The 24,966-nt window shown below is 23.9% G+C and overlaps 1 protein-coding gene across 1 annotated transcript; it reads left to right on the top strand.

Annotated features, from left to right (window-relative positions):
* The first annotated feature begins 4,005 nt into the window (after positions 1 to 4,005).
* LOC135139840 (uncharacterized) lies at positions 4,006 to 10,857 on the top strand. Its single transcript, XM_064070188.1, has 7 exons — positions 4,006 to 4,029; positions 4,085 to 4,195; positions 4,462 to 4,497; positions 5,539 to 5,599; positions 8,297 to 8,409; positions 9,467 to 9,611; positions 10,715 to 10,857. The coding sequence occupies exons 1-7, from the start codon at positions 4,006 to 4,008 to the stop codon at positions 10,855 to 10,857; spliced, it is 633 nt and encodes a 210-aa protein (XP_063926258.1).
* Positions 10,858 to 24,966: the final 14,109 nt, after the last annotated feature.

Here is a 24,966-nt window from a genome sequence, read left to right as displayed (position 1 = left end):
TTCTAATAAAATACTTGTAAGTTATTAAAAAGAAAATTAAATATCTTTCTGATACCATTATTCACTTGTAAAATTTTAGTATAATTTTCAATTTTTAACTGAAATAGTAGTTCCTCGCCACTACACTTTATAAGTGCTTCTTCTCGTAAGGACAACAAAAACAATTTAATAAATAGCCCCAAGCAAAGTAGCAACACTAAATAAAAGTGATTATAAATTTAGCATTAGCTTTATAACTAGCTTTTATAACGCTCACATATAAATTTATAATTGCTCATTTTGAATTGAAAAAAGGTTTTTTTTAAAAAACTTATCATTCTTGTATATTTTTTAGGTTAAATATAGTATTTTCGTAAAAAAAATTGTTTAGTATGTCGGTCTGGGTGATTAGAATCCAAGCTTCCCGTTTATTGCTTAGTTACCTTTTTATTTATCCTGTTCCGTCCACCGCATGTTGAAGATTTTTACCAACAGCTGTTTTTAAACTTCTAGTTTATAAAGTTGCATATACATTTTTTTTAAAAAATCTTTTAACCCTCTCATAAGAAAGTTTTTTATAATTATTAGTATAGTTACAAAGTATATAATAATTAAATTTTTGAGTAAACAATATGATACACAAAACAGTTCCAGAGATAGTATAATTTTTATGTTTAAATTACTTGTTTAATAAGATAAAGTCCCATAAAAAAATATTAAGAATATACATCGTATAAAAATTTATTTTTAATATTTTATAAATGCATAATAAAATATAAAAGTTATACCATTATTAATTAGAAAGAAACACCAGAGTTAAATTAAAATAAACTTTGGATTTTATATATTTGGTTTTATTAAGAAAATAGTTTGCCAAGAACATTTTTTGGTTTAAAGTAGGGTTAACACGTCAGATTTTTGTTGTTTAATCAATCTTTTCCTTTGCAATACAGCTTATCTATTGAATTACGCTTTCTACTTGCAGCGTTAGATTATATTAACTTTCAGATGACTGTTTTATTTACAGTCATATATTTTTTTGCAGTGTTCGACTCCTATCCCTAACTGACTTTTAGAAGTCATTAACTTTAATAGATATTTTAAGTTAAGGATTATATATAGTCAATAAAAAAAAAAGAAAAAATATAAGTACATTATATTTTAGTAATTAAAGTCTTTTCCTTGTTAATAAAATTAGTTTAGTAAAATTTTTTTAGCGCTTTTCTCACTGTCAATTTAACTTCTTTAAGCTGCAGATAATTTTTGTAGAACTTATACCTTGGTATTTGTAATTCGTGTCAGCCACGTTAAAAAGACTTTAAAAAAAAATACGCAATTTTCCATTTGTTATTTTTTGTTTATTTTTGTAGATTAATAGTACTTTTTTATTCTTTCTGCTTCTTTTACATTTTTTTATTCGCTTTCCTTTCTTTTAAAATTTCCAAGGTAAAATTTGTGATTATTACCATCAATGAGTATCAGAGGATAACCTTGCGAAGAATCTTTGGCCCATTAACGTTTTTACAATAGTTCATTAAAGTTGTCTTATATAGGGGTGGTAGACTTGGGAAGAATATATGAGACCAACATATATATATGTCATGCGCGCTCCAAAGATAGTTAAGAACCTGTTCTCCTTCTATTACTGCTACTCCTACAGTGCTGTAGGTTAAGCATTAGATCTACGCGATAGGAGAGATCGAACTAACAATGAATATAAGATACTTTTTCTTATTTTTACTTTAATATAAATAGTATACTGTTGATAATTTTAGGTAACTTCTTTATTAGTATGCAAAGATTTAGAGCATTACGAAACTTGTATATATAAGATAATAGGAAACATCTTATCCAATAATCTCTATCTCATTGTTTTTAAGAGCTAGTAAGTGCGTACTTGAGTGTTAAAGAAACAATAAACACTGATAGGACTGAATTTAAAATGCTTGGTGCTACGTTTTCTTTCTTGCTTTTCGGTTTGACATTGTTTTCTGAGCTCTCCTGTTCTGTGAACTCTGTTTCGCATGAAGTACAATCCATATCTTGGGGTGAATATTCTGATTTTCGATTTATTACAATTGACTATGATGCTTCAAAAAAGTCGTTCAATATGTCCAGTCAATCTTGTTGCTGTTATCAGATGAGAGAAGAGCCTTGCGCAGAGTAAATTTTCTTGTGTGACACAATAAAAGCTGCTTTTTGTCTCTTTTTCATTAATGTATTAACGTATATTTGTGATACTTACTAAATTTAGAGCTCATAAGGTTAACAAAAGAGTTTGTACTGCGTGATAAATTGTCATATTTCATATTTTTTAAAGTGAGGTTAAAAGTTGCTACTATAAGTCACTACTGCTGTATTTGCTCCTCGTAAAGTTAAAGCGTTCACCTTAACAGCATTGCACCTTTTGCGTGCACGATTCACTTACTTTTTTAAAAGTGTCAAAACTGCGTTTTTTATCAAACTTAACATTAAAAAATAACTAAAGTAAAGCAGTCTAAGTGAAAGGAGAGTAATTAAGAATAGGCAATTATTTATTTTTGCGATATTTTGAAATGTGCACCACAAACAGTTAGTTTTTTTTATATGTAAGAGGGCATTCAAGCTATACTCATTGTAAAACGAGCCAAAGCAGGATCTTTAAAAGTTCCTTAAGCAATATAGTAATTACAGTTACAAAATAATTGATCTGGTGAATATTTTAGGCTAACTTAAAGAAATGGATTGATAAGGCAGCTCCATAACTATTTTTGGAAATTAAATCACGCTAGTGAGATAGAGGAAGTGAAAAAACTTTACGCAATAAATTATCAAATTTTGAAAAAAAAAAGGCACAATATTGGCCGAAGAGGAAAAAAAAATAAGGGCGAAAGGTATTGAGAGTAATTTAACTGAGCATATAATATACTAGAATGCAAACTACAAACAAACTTAAGCACGTAAAAAAAATCAACTTAACTTTTACAAAATAAAATAGGACGGCCAAAAGTTCTTAATGAAAAAAAAATTTTAAATTGTAAAGAATTTCCTTTTCCTGTGCAGACAAAAGGCACAGAGTTATAGAAGTCACCAAAAATAAGCATAAAGAAAAAGTGATTTATGTAAAGTAAATACAGTTCTGTCTTAGCCCTCTAAAGTAAAAATAAATATTTCTTTTTGTTTTGTGTTAAAAAGATGTTATAAATAAAACACTTCAAGTATGAAGAATAAAAAGTTATAGCACATAATAGATTATACTATTCCTGTCCTTCAAACGCTTTAAGCGTGTTATTATTTTATTTTATAAAATATAGTACATAATTGAAGAATAAAGCTAAAGAAGCAGTTAATTCTCTATACAACTAAAGCAGGTAAGTTTTATAATTGTAGTCGTTTTCGATTAAGAATAATCAAGGCCAAGAGTAATGGAAGTCATTAGTAATATGAATAAAATAAATTACTTTATGTAAAGTAATTATTGTTCTGTTGAAATTAGTGAAGGTGAGTTCAGCTAATAAAGTGCTTAAGGAGTTTCTTTTGATGAACACATGATAATAGTATTAAAACTTTCTTGGCTCTTATTAGATTTTGCTCTAAAGTAAAAATAAATATTTTCCACTTTGTTTTGATAAAGATATAAAGGTATGACTTTTTGACTATGAAAAAAAATTAAGAATATATTATACTATTTCTATTTGTCAGTCAGAAGCTTTAAGAATACTATTACGCTAAATTTATTTTATAAAATATTGTATATAATTAAGAACAAACAAAAAGAGCAGCTTACTTTCTATATACCCTAAGCAGGTAAGTTTTATAAAAAAGGAAAGTTCTTAGAGTTTAACGTGTGGGTATGTATCTCTGCGGACTTCGGTAAGAACAGAAGGTTGAGCATTAATTAGTTTCTATATTAAAAGAAAAAAGTTTGTTATATTGGAAAATACCATAAAAGACCGCCTATTTTTATTTTATTTTGGCAAAAAGTATTACTTAAGAAAGTTGAATTTTTTCTCTCGAGTGTGAAATTTATAAAAACATTCTTTTCTGATGGGAATTACTTCTTCCAAACAGGTTTTATACTTTTTCAAACATTCAAAAGGAAGATGACGAATCTGATACTTCGTAGACAGATTCGCCTCAAGACAGTCCAACATCAGAAGATGAAGGGATGCTTGCAGCTTGGCAAAAATATATTTTTTCTTATTTTGAAGGATATATTAGATCTGAGCCGCTACCTGTTCGTTTTAAATTATTCTTTTTACAAATATTGTGATTTTCAAATTGCATCTTAAAATTTTTTTATTTATATAACAAAAATTCCTTTATAGTAAGAAGTAAAGTTTCTTTTAGCTTATAAGTTAAATAACTTTTTATCATAAAATAATTATTATACTTTAGTTTAAGGGGGATCAAATTAATCTATTAACTTTGTTTTATCCTTCCTTAATAAAATATCTTTTTCTATTGTTTTTATTTAATATTAAAACTTTTGCTTACTGGTAGACATCTCCCATAATTGTGACGACTAAAGAAGAAAAGGTAAACTTACTTTAGTAGTTTATAAATTTGCTTCTCTCTCTCTATATAAAAGTTGCTTTATTTTAAAATTTTGGAGCGTAAAATTTTTTTTAATTACAAATTCTTTTATTTTTATATAAATATAATAATGACTGAAGCTTATAGAAACATTATATTTAATAGAGTAATTGATGAATTATTTCGACTGTCTATTATTTATATTTTTTATATTAACAAATTTATTTGCCCAACTTATTTTAAAAAAATAAATACTACTAATTAATTTTAGTTTCATTAAATTCTATAATTTATATATTCAGAATTTTTTTACTATTGAATAATATAAATTAAGTTATTCTTCGTAGTTTTTATATAACAAGAACTATATTTTTTTTGTTACATTTTAATTTACTTTAGATTTTGTTAAATATTCTTTATAAATTTTGAATCCCTTCATGTATCTTAATTCCAAGCTGGATTTGCAATTTTAATTTGACGGTTTTTATTACTTGTGCGTGCCATCTTTTGAGAGATTTTATTATCAATTAAATTTATTAAATAATTTCGAGCTCAGCAAAGTTCCGTAAGATTTTATAGTATTATTAGTAAATATGGTTAATTAATTTCTTTATTTTTTATATAATTTTTGATAATTCATATTTTTATTCCACCAATTTAAATTATCAATAACGCTAACAATTAATTCTTTATTATTATTATACAAATTATATAACTTAATTTTTGAAAAATTATTTGTCGATAGGTTTCCCTTTATAAGAATGGATATTAAGTTAAATTAGATAAATCTTTTATAATTTTTTGCTTTATAAATTTTTTTTGAAAATTTATTTTTTAAAAAAAAATTTTATATAAAAATTTCATTAATTTTTGTATTTAAAAGTTTTTAATTAAACTTAACTTATTTTAAAAAGATGTAGTAGTTTATTAATTGTATTATCATTAATAAATTTTTTTTTTTGCTAGCTTTTTACAAGTTAATTCAAATTTAAATATTTCAATGAAATTTTTTAGACTTATTTTTTTCATTTTATAAATATTTAGATAAGTCTGGGGGATGTTAATCTTGAAGATTACTTTGATTCGCATGCTAATGAACAAATCGGTTATAATAAATATTTGTAGAGATATAAATTTAATTATGAATTCTATAAAATTTAATAAATTTTTAATTAAAACAAGTGATTTTCTGGAATTAATAATGTAATTAATTCTGTCTGAATTTTAAATTTTATTACTAACAATTTTCTTTATTATAAAATAATCTTTCAAAATTAATTTTTACTGTATACAGTTTCCACTAAGTATCATTTTAATTTTCATCTTAGATCTAAAAATTAGTTTCAAAATTTTAAATTCGTAAAAAAAAATTGTTATTTTTAAGTAATTAATTTTGCTAGTCTGAATTTTAATTTATAATAACACCAACTACTTTTGTTGTAAATAATGTTCTTTTTTTAAAAAAACTATTTGTCTACTAATTAAATTTTCTGTAAATTAAAATTTTAAATTTAAATTCAGATAAAAATTTATTTATAAGTTTAGTTTCTTATATTTAAGATTTGCAGAAAATAATAAATTTTAGATAATTAATGTTGCAAGTCTAAATTTTATTTTATACTAATAACAATCACTTTTATTATAAATTGAAATCTTTTTTTTTAAAATTTATTTTTCTGCTGATTATATTTTCCATCTAATAAAATTTTAATTTTAATTTGACTAAAAATTTAAAAAATAATTAAATTTGCCACTTTGAATTTTTAATTTTAATTCAAATTCTTTTTTTTTAAATTTATTTATCCACTGTTATAATTTTTGTCAAGTAAAATTTAATTTTGAATTCCAAACTTTTATTCTCTTAATAAAATGAAGACCATTTTTAAATAAATATTAAATTCATAACATTTACATTTAAGTTTCTTTTTTTAATTATAGTAATAAACTTTTGAAACTTTATTTTTTATATAAAATTTAAATGTAAATTAATTGTAATTAAAAATTGCAAACAACAATTTTAAATTTATGGTGGAAAATAGTAAATTTATTATAAATTTATTAGTCTCACGAAAAGAATTGCAGAAAACTTGAAACTTTATAAAAACAAAATATTTTTATTATTTTAATTTAAAATATTCCGGAATTAGAGAATTATTAATTTAAAAAAAATAATTTTATTATTTTAATTTTTGATAAATTAATTTTTTTTATATAAACATTTAAAAAATTATTTTATTACAATTAATAAACTTAATAAAAACAAGTAAATATTTTTATTATTATAATTTAATTTAATTCCGAATAAAAATAATTTATGAATTTAGAAAATTTTTCAAGTGATAATTATAAAATTAAATACTTTTAAAATAATTTAATTTATTTTCTTATTCAGTTTTATATGGTAATAAAATATTTTTTTAAAATTATTTTTAACTTAAATATTTTGTTAAATATTTTATTATATGAAAAAATAAATTAATTAATTGTATTTAAATTTTCGTCTAATTTTTTAATTAAAAAAAGTAATTTTTTACTTTAAAAAATTAATAAGCATAAATGAAATTATAAAATATTTTTTATTTTACTTTTAATTTTTACTTTGGATTTTATATTTATTTAAGAAAATCTATAATTAATTCTTTTCATATAAAATTTAATAAATTTAGTATAATAAGAAAATAATTTATTATTTTAGTTTTATTTATTTCGTTTTTTATATTATAAAAATTAATAAACAATAAAAACTATAAAAAGTATTTATTTAATTTAAATTTTTTACTAAATTTGATTTTTCTAATAAAATCAAAAAAAAAAAATTCTTTTACGTAAAAATTCATAAGTTGAATGAAAGCTAAAATAGAAATTTATTATTTCTACTATTAATTTTTTTTTAAACATAAATAAAATTGATAAAATTAAAAAAAATAATTTAAATTTTTTGACTAAATTTCTTTTTATTATAAAATTAAGAAAATTAGATCCCTTTTTTGTAAAAATTAATAAACCTCATAAAATAAGAAAACAATTGAATAATTTAGTTTTATTTTTTTCGTTAAATTTTTTAATTTTAGTAAAATTTTAATTTTAATTTCTTCTAATAAAAATATCAAATTTAATTGAAAATATTTATTTAATTTAAAACTTAATATATATTTATTTTTTTTTATAGAATAAAAGAGAATAATAATTTCTTGTTTTATAAAACTTAATAAATTTATTTAAAGCTTTAAAGCAATATATTAATTTAGTTTAAATTTTTTAGTTGATTTATTTTTTAAAATCAAAAAGATTAATTTCGTTTTTACAAAAATTAATAAAAGTAATAAAATTAAAAATCCTTAAATAATATAATAAAAACTACAAAAATAGTATTTTATTATTGACATTTTTTACTAATTTTTTTTTTAAAGTTATAAATTTAAGAAAAACTACAAAATAATTTATTTGTTTAATTTAAATTTTTCGTTAAATTTTATTTTTTTAAAGAGAAACCAAAAAATTAATAAACTTTAAAACTATAATAAATTTACTGATTTAGTGCAAATTTTTTATTAATTATATTTTAAAAAAATCTTTAAAATAATAAACTTTTTAATTCTAGTAATTAATAAACTTTGTAAAAAATAATCAAATACTTAAAAAACTTTTTATTATTAATTTTTTGAAATAAAATAATCTCTTAGAACTTTAAATAAATTTATTAATTTTATAATAAATAATTAGAAAGTTCAAAATAATATTAAGTTAATATAAATTTTAATTTTTTTTTGATCTGTAAATAATTTTCTTCTTTATTTTATAGGAAGTGCTGTTCCTTTAAATAATTTAATGCAAAGTTCCAAACAATCTACAGCGTTGAGTAGTCAAGCGCATATAAACCGAAGACCACCTGCAAGGCCGACCAGAATTTACTTTGTACATTTTAATTTTTTTTTTTTAATTTATAATTAATTTTCTTAAATAATTTTTAATAAATAATTTACATTTTATAAATTTTATAAATCACGATTTTTATAATTATCCAAATATTCTTTTTCGCTTTATAATTAGTTAGACTTTTCCATTATATCTCGACTTTTTAATTGTACTAAATTTACTTGTAAATTTCATTTTTATAAAAAAAAATAATCTTCTTCACTTAATTTATTATTTTTCAATTTTATTTAATCTGCTTCATAATGATTATAAAAATAATTTATTCTTATTAAATTTATAAATTTCGTTACTAATTTTGCTTTTAAGTTTTTAATATTTTTAATATATTTTTAATAAAACTTTAATTATAATTCGATTAAATTTTTTTTTGTAAATTCTGATTTTATTGTTTTTATTAAAATTCAACAGCTTTATTACTATTTTTTTAAAAACCAAAAAGTTAATAAAATTTTTTTTTGATAAAATGATATTGAAATTAAATTCAAAAGTAAATTAATTGATTTACTAAAAAATTTTTTTACCTATTGTTATTTTTATTAGAACTTTATAATTTCTAGTTATACTTTATTATAAGATGTTTTTTTTATCAAGTAAAAAAGGATTATTATTTTTTTAATAATTGAATTAAATTAAAATTTAAAAAGGCCAGGAATTACTTTATAGATTACAAATTTATAGATATCTGTACTACAAATTTTTATTTGTTTTAGAAGTTTGTTTATTTTATTTAGTAAAATAATGTTATAACAAAAATAATACACTTTGTATTTTTAAATTTTACTTTGTAAATATCATTTTAATTTGTTTTGTATAAATTTACGATTAAAATTTTTTTTTTTAAATTTTTATAAACATTTAGAAAATATAACATCTCAACTTTTATAAAAATTATACTTAAATCATTTAAATTTAATCTAAAATAAACTAAAAAAAATTTTCTATAAATTTATTAAATATTTTATAAAAATAATAACTTTTTTAAAATTTCATATATAAATTTTTAATTTCTGATTAAATAATTAATAATTTATTTTAGGCGGATGGAAAAATGAAGGCGCTTTTTATAAACACCTCGCATCGCGTGGAAAATATAAAAGATTTGCTAATCAACGCGCCCGATGCGTCAGTTTCTGAAGAAGTTCTTCGTAATTACGAGTTGTGGATGGTCAGTTCGCGCGGTGGTACTTTTTTATGAAAAAAAAAAAGATTAATTTTTTTTTAAAGAAAAAAAAAACAATACATTTTTAAATTTTATTATTATTATTTTTATTAAGCAAAATTACTGTTATCGCGGTGGTACGTTTTTTTTTAAAATACTAATCTTTTTTAAAAAAAATTAATTTGATTTAACTTTTTATTTTTAAATTTTATTTAAATCCTTTTTGTAATTTATTTTAAAAAATTATTATTTTACTGCTAATTTTAAGTTTTAAGTTTTAATATTGAATTGATTTATAATTTGTTACACGTAATATAATTAATATTATTGAATTTTATTTTTCTTTGGTTTATTATTCATCGTATTTAGTTAAAATTAAATTTATTTGAAGTAGAAGTAATATTGTATTTATTTTTATTTAAAGTTTTAAACGAATTAAACTTTTTTATCTGGAAATTTTTTTTTTTAATTTATTTTTAGTCTAAACTTACTTTTTGGAATACAATATTTAAATTTAAATTTTTTTTCTAAAAATAATTTACTTTTATTCAAATTAAAACATTATAAAATTTTAGATTTTCAAAATTATATTATTTTTTTATTTTTTAGGAGCAAAGTTTTACTATAAAATACTTTTTATTTTTTTTCTAAAGAAATTTATTTAAAAATTCTTTTTACCACTAAATTTACTTTTTAAATAAATTTTCAATTTCCAATTTTTTCAAAGTATTAATAAAAATAGTATTCATTTTTTCCTTTAATAAATTACCAATATTCCCTGTAATATAACTCTAATTTTTTTTTATTTTTAATTTATTTTAATTTTATAATTATTATAATTCATATAACGATTTTTACTATTAAATTTTTAATTTAATTGGATTTAATTTAAAATACTGAATAGAATACTTTGTATAGAAATTTATAAATATTCAATTTTATAATAAATTTATTATTATTCTCCAAATTTAGTAATTAAATTTAACCATACATTCAATTCTATTGAGTTGCTAAAAATACAAAGCTTATTTTTTTTCTAAAAAATTTATAAGCATTGAATTTAATAAATATTATAAGTACTATTAAGTTAAATATATTTTTTTTATAATTATTATTATTACTCAGACAAAGTCTTATGGAGAAAATTTACTGATAACGAATGTCCGCTTGCCATCTTAGCGGAATCGGCTTGGGCAGACCAAGATACTCACCGTTTTTATTTTCTCAGAGAAAACGAAGTCGACTCAATAAAGGAGGGATACAAATAATTAAAGTTATAACAAAATCTTTTTTATACGGCGTGCAATAAAGGTTATGGTACATAACACACCACAATTTTGTCATAGCGCAGCGTGGGCCACTGTATCGCCGTTTAGGCAAGGCTAAAGGTGAATGAATTCCAAACAGGTCTTATCGCTTGACCACAGCCCAGCAAAAGTAGCTTGTGCAAGACAAGCGCGTAAAATACACGGTAAGATAGGAGCATCTAAAAGATGAGACTCCATCTGCTGTGATGAAAGCACAGTGTTGGAAGTTCACGCCTGGCAAGCAATTAAGATACAAAATGCTGGCACAGGCGGGAAGCAACGAGCGAGATTTCTCGCACCTCTTTTACGGGGTTTTGCGAACCCTTGATTATTGTAAAAAGAGTACTATCGCCAAGTGAAAAAGTTGGCTACAATTGTCTTCTTGTTAAGTTACTATTGCCGAGTTAACAAAATAAAAATTAGCTAATTAATTTGCATGATGGCCTCTGGGAATGCATACTCTAGACTAATTAATATGGCTTATAAGCATCAAGATGTGGTATCTTTTTGAAATGATTACGGTCCCTTAATCCTTGTTACTGTGTTATTTACAGTCAAAGTAAAAGTCTTCGGAGGGCCCTAAAAAGAATACTTCTTAAGCGGCGGCGGCAGTTAGCATAACTCAATATGTCGGCTATTTAAAATGTTCTCATGTTGAAGTTTGAGCTAAGGTCGTGAGACCAACCCTCAATTAAGATGGAAGTTACGACCTTTAAATTTCGCTTAAGCTAATGCCAATGAAAAACTTAATTAATATACAAAAATATATAAAATCCTACTTACTGTTAGGTATTAACTTACTAGCATCATTTTGTGACGTTGTGCCAGGTTTTATTTAGGATGGGCATGTAACGTAGAAACTCCAACAAGAATTAAGTAAATATTTACAGCACAATGTTGGTACAATGTTATCGTACTCTTTTACATTACAAAAAGCCTGCCAATTAGCTGAGAATTTTATGAAAGTATAGCACGAGCTCTTATTAGTATTACTTAGAGATGTTAAATAAGGGAATGCCTTAGGTAATTAGGTGATTTTTCTCATTTATTTTATTAGTAAAATACAACTAGTAAGCAGACTCAGATGGGGCTCGAACCGCACGCGCTTTGCGTAGCTATAGGATCAGCGCTATATTAAAATTAATTTTATGCGGTTGTAGCTTAACCCGCTAAAACATCCTTATTGGATAAGCTGGTTCAAACCTAGCCAACACCTTTAACTTTAATACTTTTACCCAGAAAAAATGCGAAACTAACGTTTAAACTATGCTATTTTTATTTAGGTGTTAATTGGCAATGACAGATAACACATTGCCCCCCTGCGTAGCATTTACTTGAATTTATATATGGAAATCTTGTCTACTTACGCTAAAGTGTTTGTTTAATGAAAAAAATATTATAAGGTTGTTGCTTTAGCGTAGGATTTCCGTTGATTTTTATATAGAAATTTGGTCTACTCACGCAAAATAGCCTGTTTTGAGAAAAAATATTAAAATTTTATAATAAATGGTTGTTGCTTAGCTTAGCGGTTACTTTAAATATGCTTATTAAAAATCTTGTCTATTTAAGCTAAATTATTGTTTTGAGACAAAGTATAATTTTTTAACCAAGATTTTTATAATATCAGGTTATGCCTCAGCAATTACCTTTATATTATATATAAAAATTTTAAATGCTTGATGTACTTGTAAAACAATAAAAATTAACCTTCAAAAAATAAAAGTATATTAAAAAAAGTTGTAGCAATGCGTTTTATTTTATTAAAAATAGTTCTCTCTTTTTAAAAATTCCAGGTTTTTAAAAAAAGTAAAAAAATTAAAAGAAAGATATATCGTAAGAAGGCCGTCCATTAGCATAGCATTTTTAGTAATTTTTTTATAAGGAACCTGTCTACGTAAGTTACTGTTTTTAAATAGTTTTGTTTTTGTATTAAGATTTCTTATTTTAAATAAAATTGTAATGAATGTCACATAAAGTTGCTGCAATAGTGTAGAACTTACATAATATAAAAACTTGTCTAGCTTAGTTACTTAAATTCACTACAAGGATACTAAAACCAAAAAAAGTAAAATATTACTAAAAGTTACTTAAGCTACTTAAATAGGCTTTAAAATCTGTGCTTTCAAGGTATTTCATAAAAAGTTGCTACATTAGAGTCAGAATTACTTTAATTATTGAAAATGTCTAGTTTCGCTGGTTAAGTCACTTTGAGTTTTTTTTAATAGTTTTGATTAAAAATTTTAAATCTACGAAAAGTAAAGTAATATATATAAATATATCACAAAAAGTTGTAATATAGTAGCAACTACATCAATTTATGTATCAAATCCTTGTTACTTACATAATGAGTACGTTCGAGGTTCTGTTTGTACTTCATAAAAAAATTATTTTAAATAAAAAATAATATAAGTAAAGTTCATTCTCTTTTAACTTTTAAAAACGATTTTAAAAAAATAATTTCTTTAAAAATATCATATAAATTGTTTACTTGGAACTCCACTCTAATTAAAAGTAGCTATATGAAGCTGAATATTTATATGTCATCCAAATATATCTCTCCTGTTCTTTTCGAATTTTAATTTATACATTTATTTATAAAAGGGGGAACCTGCTAAAACTACGCGCAGAGTGAGCTAAAATTAACATTTAAATTTGTCTCTGCATCTCGTAAGAATTAACGTTTAAGTAAAAAAAAGATATTTTCGGCTGACTTCAAAAACATTTACTATTTTCATATAACGAATGCTAGCTTGCTGAATATTAATAGAACACTTTCTGAAAGCTTTGTAGTATTTTTGTTTTGTCTCACATGAAGGTTCTTCCACTTTCTCTAAAAGATTATAGGCCTTTATATATTTAAATTATTACTTAGTGGGATTGCTTAGATATTATTGGTGTAAAATAAGTGTTATTTCTCTGAGATAAATATTAATAAATCCATGTGAGATGAGACAGAAATGTTATTAGGTATTTTCGGGCGTGAATATCCAGACAATCACTAATAAACCTATTAAATTCCCAATAATTTTTTACAAGATAATGAAAAACTATTAATATTTATATTCTCCTAGACAAAATCTTGTAAGTGCTAAAAGTTCGAAACAAATGAGAGAAACAGAAGTATATACTAGTTGAGAGTATTGAAAGACACCAGGGCTTTTTCGAAAACGGAATTGTAACTAAACCCGATTAGCACATGATACAACCCATTAAATACTTTACCATCTGGAGAGAGTAGCAAAAAACCTGGACACTACAAATATGGGCACAGAAATTATAAATATCTGAATCATAGCCACAGTAAAAACCTTTTACTATGGATAACAGTGAAGCATGAACAAACTGTAAAATGAAAAAAAAGGAAGTAAATAAAAATTAAATAGAACAAAATAAAGAGACAGAGGGATAATTAGATTAACCGATGCGGTTCTTGTTTACTTTCACTAATCTAAAATATCTAGATTGCCTCATAAATCATTGTTTATTGGATATTATATAGATACTTCTTTTAATAAATGTTTAAATTTTCTTCTCTAAATTCTATTACCTTGTTATGTTATACTTGTGTTATTTCTAACTCCCAAGCGCGTTTTTTTCCTCTGACAGGACGCAGGAAGGGCGCAAACAAAGCCTAGGAAATAGCTTGTGCAAAAGCTAAAGGAAGGTGCTGAGACTGCAAGCTGCTGTATTTCTACGAGTAATTACATGCATAAAACAATCTAGTAATGTAAAGATTGTACGTTAAGTATTCGCTCCTTCCTTTAAATTTCGTTTGGTTTTTTTCTATACTCTCCTTCCAACCGCATAATTTACCCAAATCTCAAATATAGAACTTTTCCTATTAGATTAAACTAGATGCTAACTTCTGCGATGATTTTTAATTATTGTTAAAATTACTCATCTGATAAAGTCTAATAATAGGTTTTTGGTGATGATATAATTCTTTTAAATACCGCTAAATAAAAGTCACCATTCCTGATAAATTTTAATCAAACTAAACAAGATCTACTGAAATTTGTGGTGAAAAATATATATTTACTGTCTTTTGCGCGATGACTATGGAGAGAGGACACATTATATTTTTAAAATCTTTTTTAACAGTGCGGAGCATTAAAGCCCTAAACACTTACTAAAATTACTTTAAATAAATTTCATAAAATTTATCTCCAAAATTTGATAATCTTAGCGAGTACACAATCCGCAATAAATCTTTTTATTGTACTGGAGGGGGGATGGTCACTGTCTTAGTCTGTACAAAGATATAGATAAATACAGAGTTTTTTTTACCCCTTATATAAATTTATTCAGTCTCAAAAGAAGTTAAAATTATTTTTGTTTGTTTCTAAGTCTAGTTTAGTCTAGTATAATTCGATATATAAAGTAATGACGTCCATTATTTTATTATTCTCCATGTGAGGAGCGTATAACCCGTATTTCTTATTAAATTTTTGGAACGAAGCAAACTTATAAAAAATTATAAGGCCATAATAAGCTATATAGAGTGTGGCCGGAATGAAGCTACAAGAAGTTCAGAAGTAGTTGTGTGTCAAAAACTGCGTTGAGACGAAGTTATTAAACTTTCCACCTAGATCCATAAAGCAGTTCATTGCGGATTAAAATTATTAAAGAGGTCATAGAGTTAAAAAATTAAGAGTATATTTAAAGAACGTCAGACACAAAGGCTGTACCTTTCGACAAAAATTCGAGAGCGATAGACGACTTAATGGGCTAGTAAGCAACAATAACTGGAAAGCATCATGAAAAAAGCTATTGAAAAAGTCGTGACAACCAATGCATTAAAACTGGATTATTGAGTGGTTCGAGGTCCCAGAAAGTAGAACCATAAAAGAAGCCTGGAAAGAGCTTCTAAAGTTTAGCTAAGCTCGGAAATGAACTGTTTTAATTAAATCATACGGAAAATATTACCTAGGCAATAAACCTAGTTAAAATTTTGAAACACAGAATACGTTTGTCAGACTCGCGCTTTTAAGGAGGTTCAGTGATAAAGTTTACCATGTCTTCATTAACAATATTTAAAAGAACGGATCTTTTTATAAGGCAGAACTTGGCTGGGGCCGATTAATTTGAGTCGTACGCCTAGCTTAATCTCTTCCAGAATACCCGCGAGAGATAAAATCACGGTGTAAATAGAAACTTAAAAAACACTTTGAGTCTACAGAAGTCGAATATTAAAGTGGTATTTAAGTTTATATAATGAGCAAGAATTTCGGATTATGATAAAGCAAAGCTCCTTTAGGTTTTTACTAATCCAAGTTTTATGTAGCTGTAATATTCTTTTCTATTTAAGTTTTGGTTGAACACCTCTCACCATTAACTTTCTTTATAATTGTTATTTATAGTTAGCTTAGTAACAACAAAGCTAATACCTCTATTTTTATATTACTTTATAAATTGTTTGAACTAAATTTAAAAAACTGAAAATTTTATGAAATAACAATAGATGTCTGAATTTTAACAGTACTACACGTAATAGTAAGCACTATACAAAGTGCAGGAAGACTTAAATAATAAAGTAGATGGCTTCAATTCCATTCTTTTTTATATGATATGAGAGTTAAAGAAAAATATAAGAAATTAGATTATTCTCATTATTATGTAGCTACAACAAAATGAAAGAATTCAAAAAGAAATAGTAAGAAACAGACCTCTTAGGGTTGGAACTAACAAGGAAAACTATAACTCTACTGACTATTTTCACTATTATTTAAAAATATTACTATGTACTACTACATTGTAGTCACATTAATATTGCTATATTATGTTGAAAAAAACTAAATAGCCTTATAAGCACGTGATAAGAATGTTTATACTCGGTACTATGGATTTCATAGTGACCTCATTAGCTCTTAGCACTTACGCACTCACGAGGCATCAGAACCTCGTGACTGACAACCGGGCCTGTTTTAAACGGTTTTCTTTGTCTTCGTGTATTTCTGTTCTTACTTTTATTAATAACCAACGTATAAACTACTATTTACCACTTCTTTTTGTGGTTTGGAAGATCCCTTAACACCATAGAGCTTATTTTTTTCTTTTCTAGGCATGGGCCTTAATTAGTTTATATGTTCGTAAACAAGTTAATCGGATTTGGGTGTGAAGCAATTATATAATTTAGTTTTGCTCTCTCTTTTATGACATAACTATAAGCAATACAATTTAACTTGAAAAATATGCATAGAGAATGTTGGATTCCACCGAATTAAAAGTAGATGTGAAAACTTTTTAATTGATTTTCCTTTCTCCTATATAACATTAACTATAAGTTCTACGGTTTTACTATATACTTCGAGTCAAATGCTAGAATTAACATAATCTCAAAAGCTTGATTGAGAAATTCTTTATTTAATGAGGCCTGTACAGTTTTATTTGTAAAACTTGGTAGCAACAGTTTTGTTTTCCACAAAAAGTTTCGTATTTTGCATTTAACTCTTTATGAAATTTTACTTTATTATATATATATATAGTAAAAAATAAACCTATTTATTTTTCAAAAATTCATAAAACAAATAATGGGATGTTATAGTATGAATAAAATTGTTTTTTAAGTGTAAAACCAGTCTTGAGATAAATCAGTTCCAATATAAAACTTACACCCTTTTTAGTTAAGATTTTCTCTTTCCTCTCTCATATTCATGTAATATAAGATGATATAATAATTAAAGCTTATGAAATATATAAATTTTATATTATAAATGCTGCTTTTTGGGTACTTATATTTTTGGATTGACACCAGCTAAATAATTTTTTTTGGCATCTACGAAAATTGCTGTATAGTTTCAATAAATTTTCTAAGTTTTCTCCTTGCGTATTGCCTTCTTCTTTGGTAGTTAATAAATTCCTTATTAGTACTATGACTATACCTAAGGCCACACTTATTACACAAAGATACTAAACCGTTTGGGCCACGTCTCCATTGAGGTGTAGATTTGGTTCCGCACATTTTGCATTCTTTTTCAAATTGCTTAAAATCCTTCAGACTTTTAGATCTGTCAGTAAGCCTCTTTACTTTATTTAATGCACTTCTTTGAAAAAAATTTATATCATCCTTTTGATAACTTTTTTCTATACAATAATCGCCATTTGCGACATCTGTCCGTAAATCTTTGTTTAAAGTGATTTGTAAACTATTAGCGATACTTAAATTGCTTAAATTCATCTTAAAGCAAACCGACGATTTCTCTGATACTGAAATCTCGTTTCCATATTGAATGTTATAAGCCGAAAAAACAGTAGATATGTTATTTCCATTTTTTCTGCCAGCAACTTCATGCGTTAGTTTAGTGTAGTCAACTAAATTCGAGTTATTATTATAACTGTTACAGTTTTTCCATGAAAAAGTATACCTTTGCCAATCTCGATTAACTTCAACTTTGCTATCGACAAAACTCTTTAAGCTAAAAGATGCATTTTGAGAACTTATATCATTTTTTCCCCTTAAAGCTCCCAAAGCACTCAGCTCAAGAATCGTTTTGTTACCATTTTTAGGCTCTAATAAAGTTAAGTTAAGGTTAGGGGTTATATTTTCTTTATCATTTTGAGTTTTATGAAGTGCATTATTATAATTTTTTTTTTTGATGTATTTTCTTTTCTCAACTTTATTATTACTGAGAGAAATAGAGTTGGTTTCATTTTTCCACTTCCACTTTTCTACTTTTTTGGGCTCATTGTTCATATCTTTTACGTCTGAAGAATTTAGTTGCAACAAATAATCGGATTCATCATGAAGTGGCTGATAACTTTGAAAATTAGAAAAGGAAAAATAATCTAATAACGGCTGGTTAGGAAACAAAGGCGAATCTTCCAGCTCTTTATAAAAAAGATGAGTGTAGTTTATTCCAATAGTCGCTGCGCCGTAGGTTAGGAGCAACGTGGCAATATCATAATTATTTATAAATTCTGCCCACTGCAGCGGAGTTATCCCGTATTCATCTTTAATATTTGGTAATACGCCTGCTTCTAATAAAAAATTTACCAAGTTTGCATCGCCAATTTTGACAGCAAATATAAGAGGATTGCCATAAATAGTTTCATGGTCAACGGAGATAATTTTTTCTTGGTATAATCGTTTAAGTTCTCTATTATCGCCTTGAAGGGCTTTATAATAAGCTTCATGAATAAAATTTTTATCGTTTTTATAGTCTGTCACTTGTGCTGAATCAACGCCCGCCTTTGATGATAGAGTTGATTTATTGGCTATCTTAAACATATTTTAATGGCTTACAAGTTAAAATATTTATTGTCTATAAATTTTTACGTTTATCATCCCAAAAATTTCGCCAATAGTATATAAAATAAAAATAATTATCAAACTTGTACATCCAAATATTTTTAAAACTGAACTTTACCACTCTTTTATATATCTTCTAGGCGTAAAAGGAAATTTTTTGATATAAATTATTTATGAAATGTTCACTTCATTCGGCACTCTAGTGTCCATATTTGATTCTTTAGTTATACACTAAAAAGAAGTTATTAAAAAAAAATTTATTATAAATAAAAAAAATATTTTTTTAATAACTTTTTTATTTTCTTCTTCAATTTGAACAGATTATCTGTTGTACTTTTTACTGAAACAATAAAAAATTAATCTTTTTTTAAGTAAACAATTAAAATATTTTAGCTAATTTTCCCAAATATAGTTATTAGATTAAATATGATACTGAAGGTCTTTCTATACGAATAAACACATATTTTATAGTATGCAATAAAATATGAACTTTAAAACATCTTTACATGGATAAGTATATAATTACTTTTTTAAAATTAAAAGATTAACTGTTTTTTTAATTGAATAATAGTTTTTTTTAAAATTTTTTTAAATATAGATTATTGTCACATCAGTAAACCAAATATAGTAAAAGATAATCGAAAGATATGAACAAAAAATGGCATTAATGTTAATAGTAAACATATAAAATTATTTACCACAAACTTTCATTTAACTAGGAATAGCGCAAAGAAAGGTGGCTATATTTAGTTTTAAAAAATGAAATTATATTTAACGATGCATGAAAGCTGACAGAAAAGCTAAGTAACTTGTGGAAACATTAAATTACTGTTCATGAAGCTTCATTATTAGTCCAAAGCTTGAAACAGATAAAGATTTAATAAAATAGGGACCTGATATGAAACTATTAAATATTACTACTTTACGCATTGAAAAGAATAAAAGTAGCATAAAATACAATCCAAAACAATAAACTAATTATATTTTACTAATTGTAAAAAGTCACGACAAACTTTGTTAATTGAAAAGAAAAATCCTTGTAAGCCAACAACATGCATATATGCATTATTAATTAGAAAAACCTTAAAAGTTTAAATTATAAATGTATGGTTAACTAAGATATTTTAGTCAAAAAGAAAGTATACTTAATTTAAAGTCAATGGAATACTAAAAAAATTATTTACACTTTGCTAGCTACTAATTTTTATACTTTGTAAGAATATTGTTAAAAGTTGGAGAGTTTTACATCCGAACCCTTCATACCAAAAATATAATATTAATAACTTTTAAGTAGTAAAATAGAAAAAAAACTTTCTGAACATATACAAACTAAAAATAAAATTAAATTAAGTTTTTTCCAAAAAAATATCATTGAAGACATAATAAATTACTTGTTATATGATACGGTTCTATAGAGAATACAACTTTCAAGTTACGTTAAAAAAAATATAATAAAAAATAAAATCGGCTTCAAAAAAAAATTAACTTTTTTTTTTAGATGTTTCTAGATAAAAATTTTTTTTTTACAACTTTATTTATTAATCAAATAAATAACTTAACTCTTGTGCAATTCAATATTTATGAAGTGTAAAGCAAACGAGAAGCAAAAAATCTGTGTTTATTATTAATATATCCTTATTTACTAGTATATACGCTCATATTTAACTACAGAAGAGGTGTATTTAAGTATATTTTTGTTTCAGAAAACCTATTACTAATTTTTTAATATGGATATTAATTTACACTGTCTCCGGTTACAGCACTAACCCTTCGAATTATAATTATAATAAGAGTGCCATATAAAATATAATTTACTTATAATTATTATAAAGAAAAAATTAGAATTTTTAGTTTTTACTTTCTTTTATGAAATAAATAATTTTATGGTGGTTTTCAATATCACAATAACATAGCCCCAAGTTTTTGCATCAAGGGTCACCTAGTATAACTACAGAGGAGCTTTTGCAGGGGCTATCATTTCCTCTCCTCTGTAGAGTTAGTATTTTTTTTTTTTAAATTATACAGTAATATTTATATATCTGTCTATTATTGAAAATTGTCTAGTGCAGTATTGTTGATATAGTAGTACAATGTCTCCCCTTCCATTCTTGTGCTGTCATCTTATAAGAAACATACACAAAAATTAAGATAAAATATGAAAATCTACTCTCGGGAGCATTCTTTGAATTAATAAATTTTTGTTTAGTTTAATGCGTTTTGTGTTATTGTATTTTAGTTTTTATTTTATTATATTTCGGTGTTTTTGTATTATAAATCCATGTTATGGTTTGCGTGGTTATATATATTTTTAATTAGATTTTTGGATTGTTTCCATTTTTGTGTATGTTTCTTATAATCTTTTTAACCCTGATTATCAGGAATGTTTTAAGCGTGTAATGCTGCGCTAACCATAGTTGCAAAAATAGCTTTACTAGTTAACAGGCTCCACGCTGTGGTACAAAAAAACTTAAGTAAAAATAATAAAAAAGTTCTTACACCAATTAATAAACGATGGTGAATTCTATGCCAATAAAAAACGATGCGTATTAAACAACATTAATGAAATAAACTTATTTGAAGCAATATATAAAAAACACTTAAACTTTTTTCTGTTTTAAATCCAGCCAAACCGGCTGGCAAAAAAATGTCTTCTCTCTGCGTCTCTCGTTTTCCACTTTATTGTGCCTCCTTCTGTTCTTATTTTCATACACTCCAGTCATGAACCCGCTGAGTTATATTAGAATAAACATTAGGCTTAACAGGTAATCTGCTATTTTTGTAATAGCCTTTTGGTATAAATATTTTCTAAACAGTTTTATTTAGTAGTATAATCTATATTAAAGGTGCGCCTTTTATTCGGCATATATAAAGTTCTTATTAAGTTTTTAAGAACTTATAAAATTTACTTATAGACAAATGGAAGTACTATCTATACACTGAAGAATCACTAGTATAATAAATACTTAAAAAAGAAAGCAGTTCCCAATTAGCGAGAATTAAAGCTTTAATGAACACTAAAATTAATAATTAAATCTACAGACAACTGAAAAAAACTATCATTCTATCCTCACGCTCAAGCTCTAATAAAAAAACTTAATACTTTTGTCATAGGTATATAAATTCTATTTATAATTTTAAAAGGAATATCATAATAGTACGATTTACACTTTAAGGTTTTTAAAAAAATTAACCATCTTTTAAAAAGAATAATTGTGACATTTCACAGAAATTTGAACCACAATTGACTCTCGCGTATCTTGTAAAATTTCATACTTTCCCTATAATAAATATATCGTAAACTCAAAAGCATTTTTATCTTGCTTGATTAGTATTGTAACTCCTTTATAAACCAAGCAATGCATACTAATTCGAAAAACTTTTGTCGTTCCATACGGGTGTAATCTTCTTTTATTCTACGTATATCCCTTTTCACATTTATAACTTTTGTTATATATAAATTCTGACACTATATTTTCTTATATTTTACTTTACATATAATTATACAATATATCTACGATTTTTATTACCCACAAATCTGATATATTGTACTTATTAACGAACTAAAAACGGGGTTACTATACAACAAAAAAATGATTGTATAAAATATTTTTTATAAAGAAATATTAATTCGTATTTATTAATAATTATATCCTAAGTTTAATAATTTTGCTTAATAATTTCGTATTTATATATAGTGAATAGTTTTTGTAATTTTTTTTCTTCATTTATTTTATAGTACTACTTTAAAATCTTTAGAAAAAAAATAATAGTATAAAGAATATTGTTATAAATATAAAAAACAGTAAAGAATGTAACAACACAGTAACAAAAATTAATTTGGTATAATGTTATAATAAAAAGATTACTTTTGTATTTAGTATATAGTGATAAAAATGAATATAAAGTTTGATCTTTGCTATATTTGTTTCAGTTATCTTTAACCCATTATCTATATTTTTGACTTTTGAACGTTTATTTAGAAATTTTCAAGGATAAGATTTTGCTCACTCGTATAGTTTGTGTATGTGTAGTAATTAAGTTAATAGTGTTATTGGGTATAAAAACTTACTTTGAATATTTAATTTTAGAAGTGTGGAAATATATTACGTCTTTCTTTCAAGCTTTTACTTAATGTTTCGTTTTATAATTTCTGTTTTTGTTAAAATAGAGTCGTGTTGCTTGAGCTATAGCACATTTTAAGAGAATTATATATCATAAAAATTATAAAAATAATTTGTCACAACTTTTTTATAAAAAGATAATATGTAGTTCTATTTTCTTAATAGTATTGTTTATTATTAACTTTAAAAAAGTTTTTAAAAAAACATTTAAACTTTAAACGCCCTTTAGATATTTTTAAAAGATTTTCTAATAAAAGTTGAAGGATATGTGATTTAATTAAACAATTTTAAAGCTCACTTTAAAGGTTTGCTTGTTACTTCTTCTGAGAAGTATAAATAAACTTCTTTCAAAATTTAACGTTAAAAAACATTTCTTTTTAAAAAATAAACTTTAAACTTCTATTTTATTAAAGGAAGCTTGTAAAAGATTTTATAATATCTTTTTCATTTCCACTTCCCCCTGAAGATACTTATTATCTCTTTACTACTTATTTTTTGTTTTAGTATGGTTATTGAAAAGAAAGATGCCTTTTCTTTTTTTTTTTTTTTTTTTTAACTTTTATACTACCAACTAAGTTTGTAGATAACATTTATATGTTATTTTTCTTTATTATATAATATTTTTAAATAAACCTTTTTTTATTCGAAAAAGCTAAAAACATATTTGTTAGTAATTTTGAACAAAGTTTGTAGGTAACGTGTATACGTTATTTTTTTTAAGTTAACGTGATAATTTTAAATAAACTTTTCTGCAATAAAAGTTAAAAAAATTATATATCGTTCGTAAAAAGTTAATTATTTTGTAGACAATTTTACTCTAATATTCTTATGAAAAGTTAGGAATATCTCAAATCTTTTGTAAAATGTTCAATAAAGTTTTTATATAATTCTGATAAGCTATTTTTTGTAAGATTACAGTATTTTTATTATAAACTAAAATTTTTTTAAAACTTAAATATAAACACATATCGTGTAAAATTTTTATTAAAAAATAGTTTGTAGATAATTTTAAAGGCTATTTTTCTAAAGTTTATGATATTTTTCAATAAACAGATGCCTTCCTAACTTTTATACTAATAAATTTTATAGTTAAAAAAAGTTTGATAAAGTTTATTTTCTATTTTTCTCAAGTGTATAACATTTTTTTAGTTAACTTTAATATATTAAGGTTATAAATATGTTATATCATTTATTTCTTCCTTTATCTTTAAGTTCTTCACAAACCGCACAAAGCATAAGCAGAGGTACTAAGAAAAACAAAAAATGGAGGGCAACGCATCACTTTGCCCTACTGCTTTATTGTTTTGTTTATTTTTAAATTATGGAAAACCATAATTCTCATGTATCGAAGGTTACTATTTTTTTATTTTTTTTACTTAATATATCATCTTAAAAAAAATACTTATTATAAAAAACTTTTATCCTTGTTATTAATTTTATTCAATAAAAAAATTATTTACTATCTTTTTTTTATTCTCGCGTTTTTTTTATTATTTTGCTTTGTATTTCATTTCTAAAAAAAGATTATCTATTTAATTATTTTTTATTCATCCTTTTATATTAATTATTATTTTACGTTATAAATCTCCATAAAAAAAAATATATACTACTAATATTTTTTATTCCAAAATTATTATATTTTTGAAATTTTTAATTTTAAAAGAAAAGAATTATTATTAACTTTTTTTTTAAAAAGCTGTT

This window comes from Zophobas morio, unplaced genomic scaffold (assembly GCF_036711695.1).
Source record: "Zophobas morio isolate AGI-343-1 ecotype UQ-CSIRO unplaced genomic scaffold, CSIRO_AGI_Zmor_V1 ptg000036l, whole genome shotgun sequence".
NCBI lineage: Eukaryota > Metazoa > Arthropoda > Insecta > Coleoptera > Tenebrionidae > Zophobas > Zophobas morio.
The sequence above is the reverse complement of the archived record's forward strand: the minus strand, read 5'-3'. Positions and strand labels throughout refer to the sequence as shown.

Coding starts and splice junctions, on each gene's coding strand:
- LOC135139840 (XM_064070188.1), top strand. CDS start 4,006: ATGGGAATTACTTCTTCCAAACAG. Junction 4,498..5,538: donor TGACGACTAAAGAAGAAAAG/GTAAACTTACTT, acceptor ATAAATATTTAG/ATAAGTCTGGGGGATGTTAA. Junction 8,410..9,466: donor GGCCGACCAGAATTTACTTT/GTACATTTTAAT, acceptor AATTTATTTTAG/GCGGATGGAAAAATGAAGGC.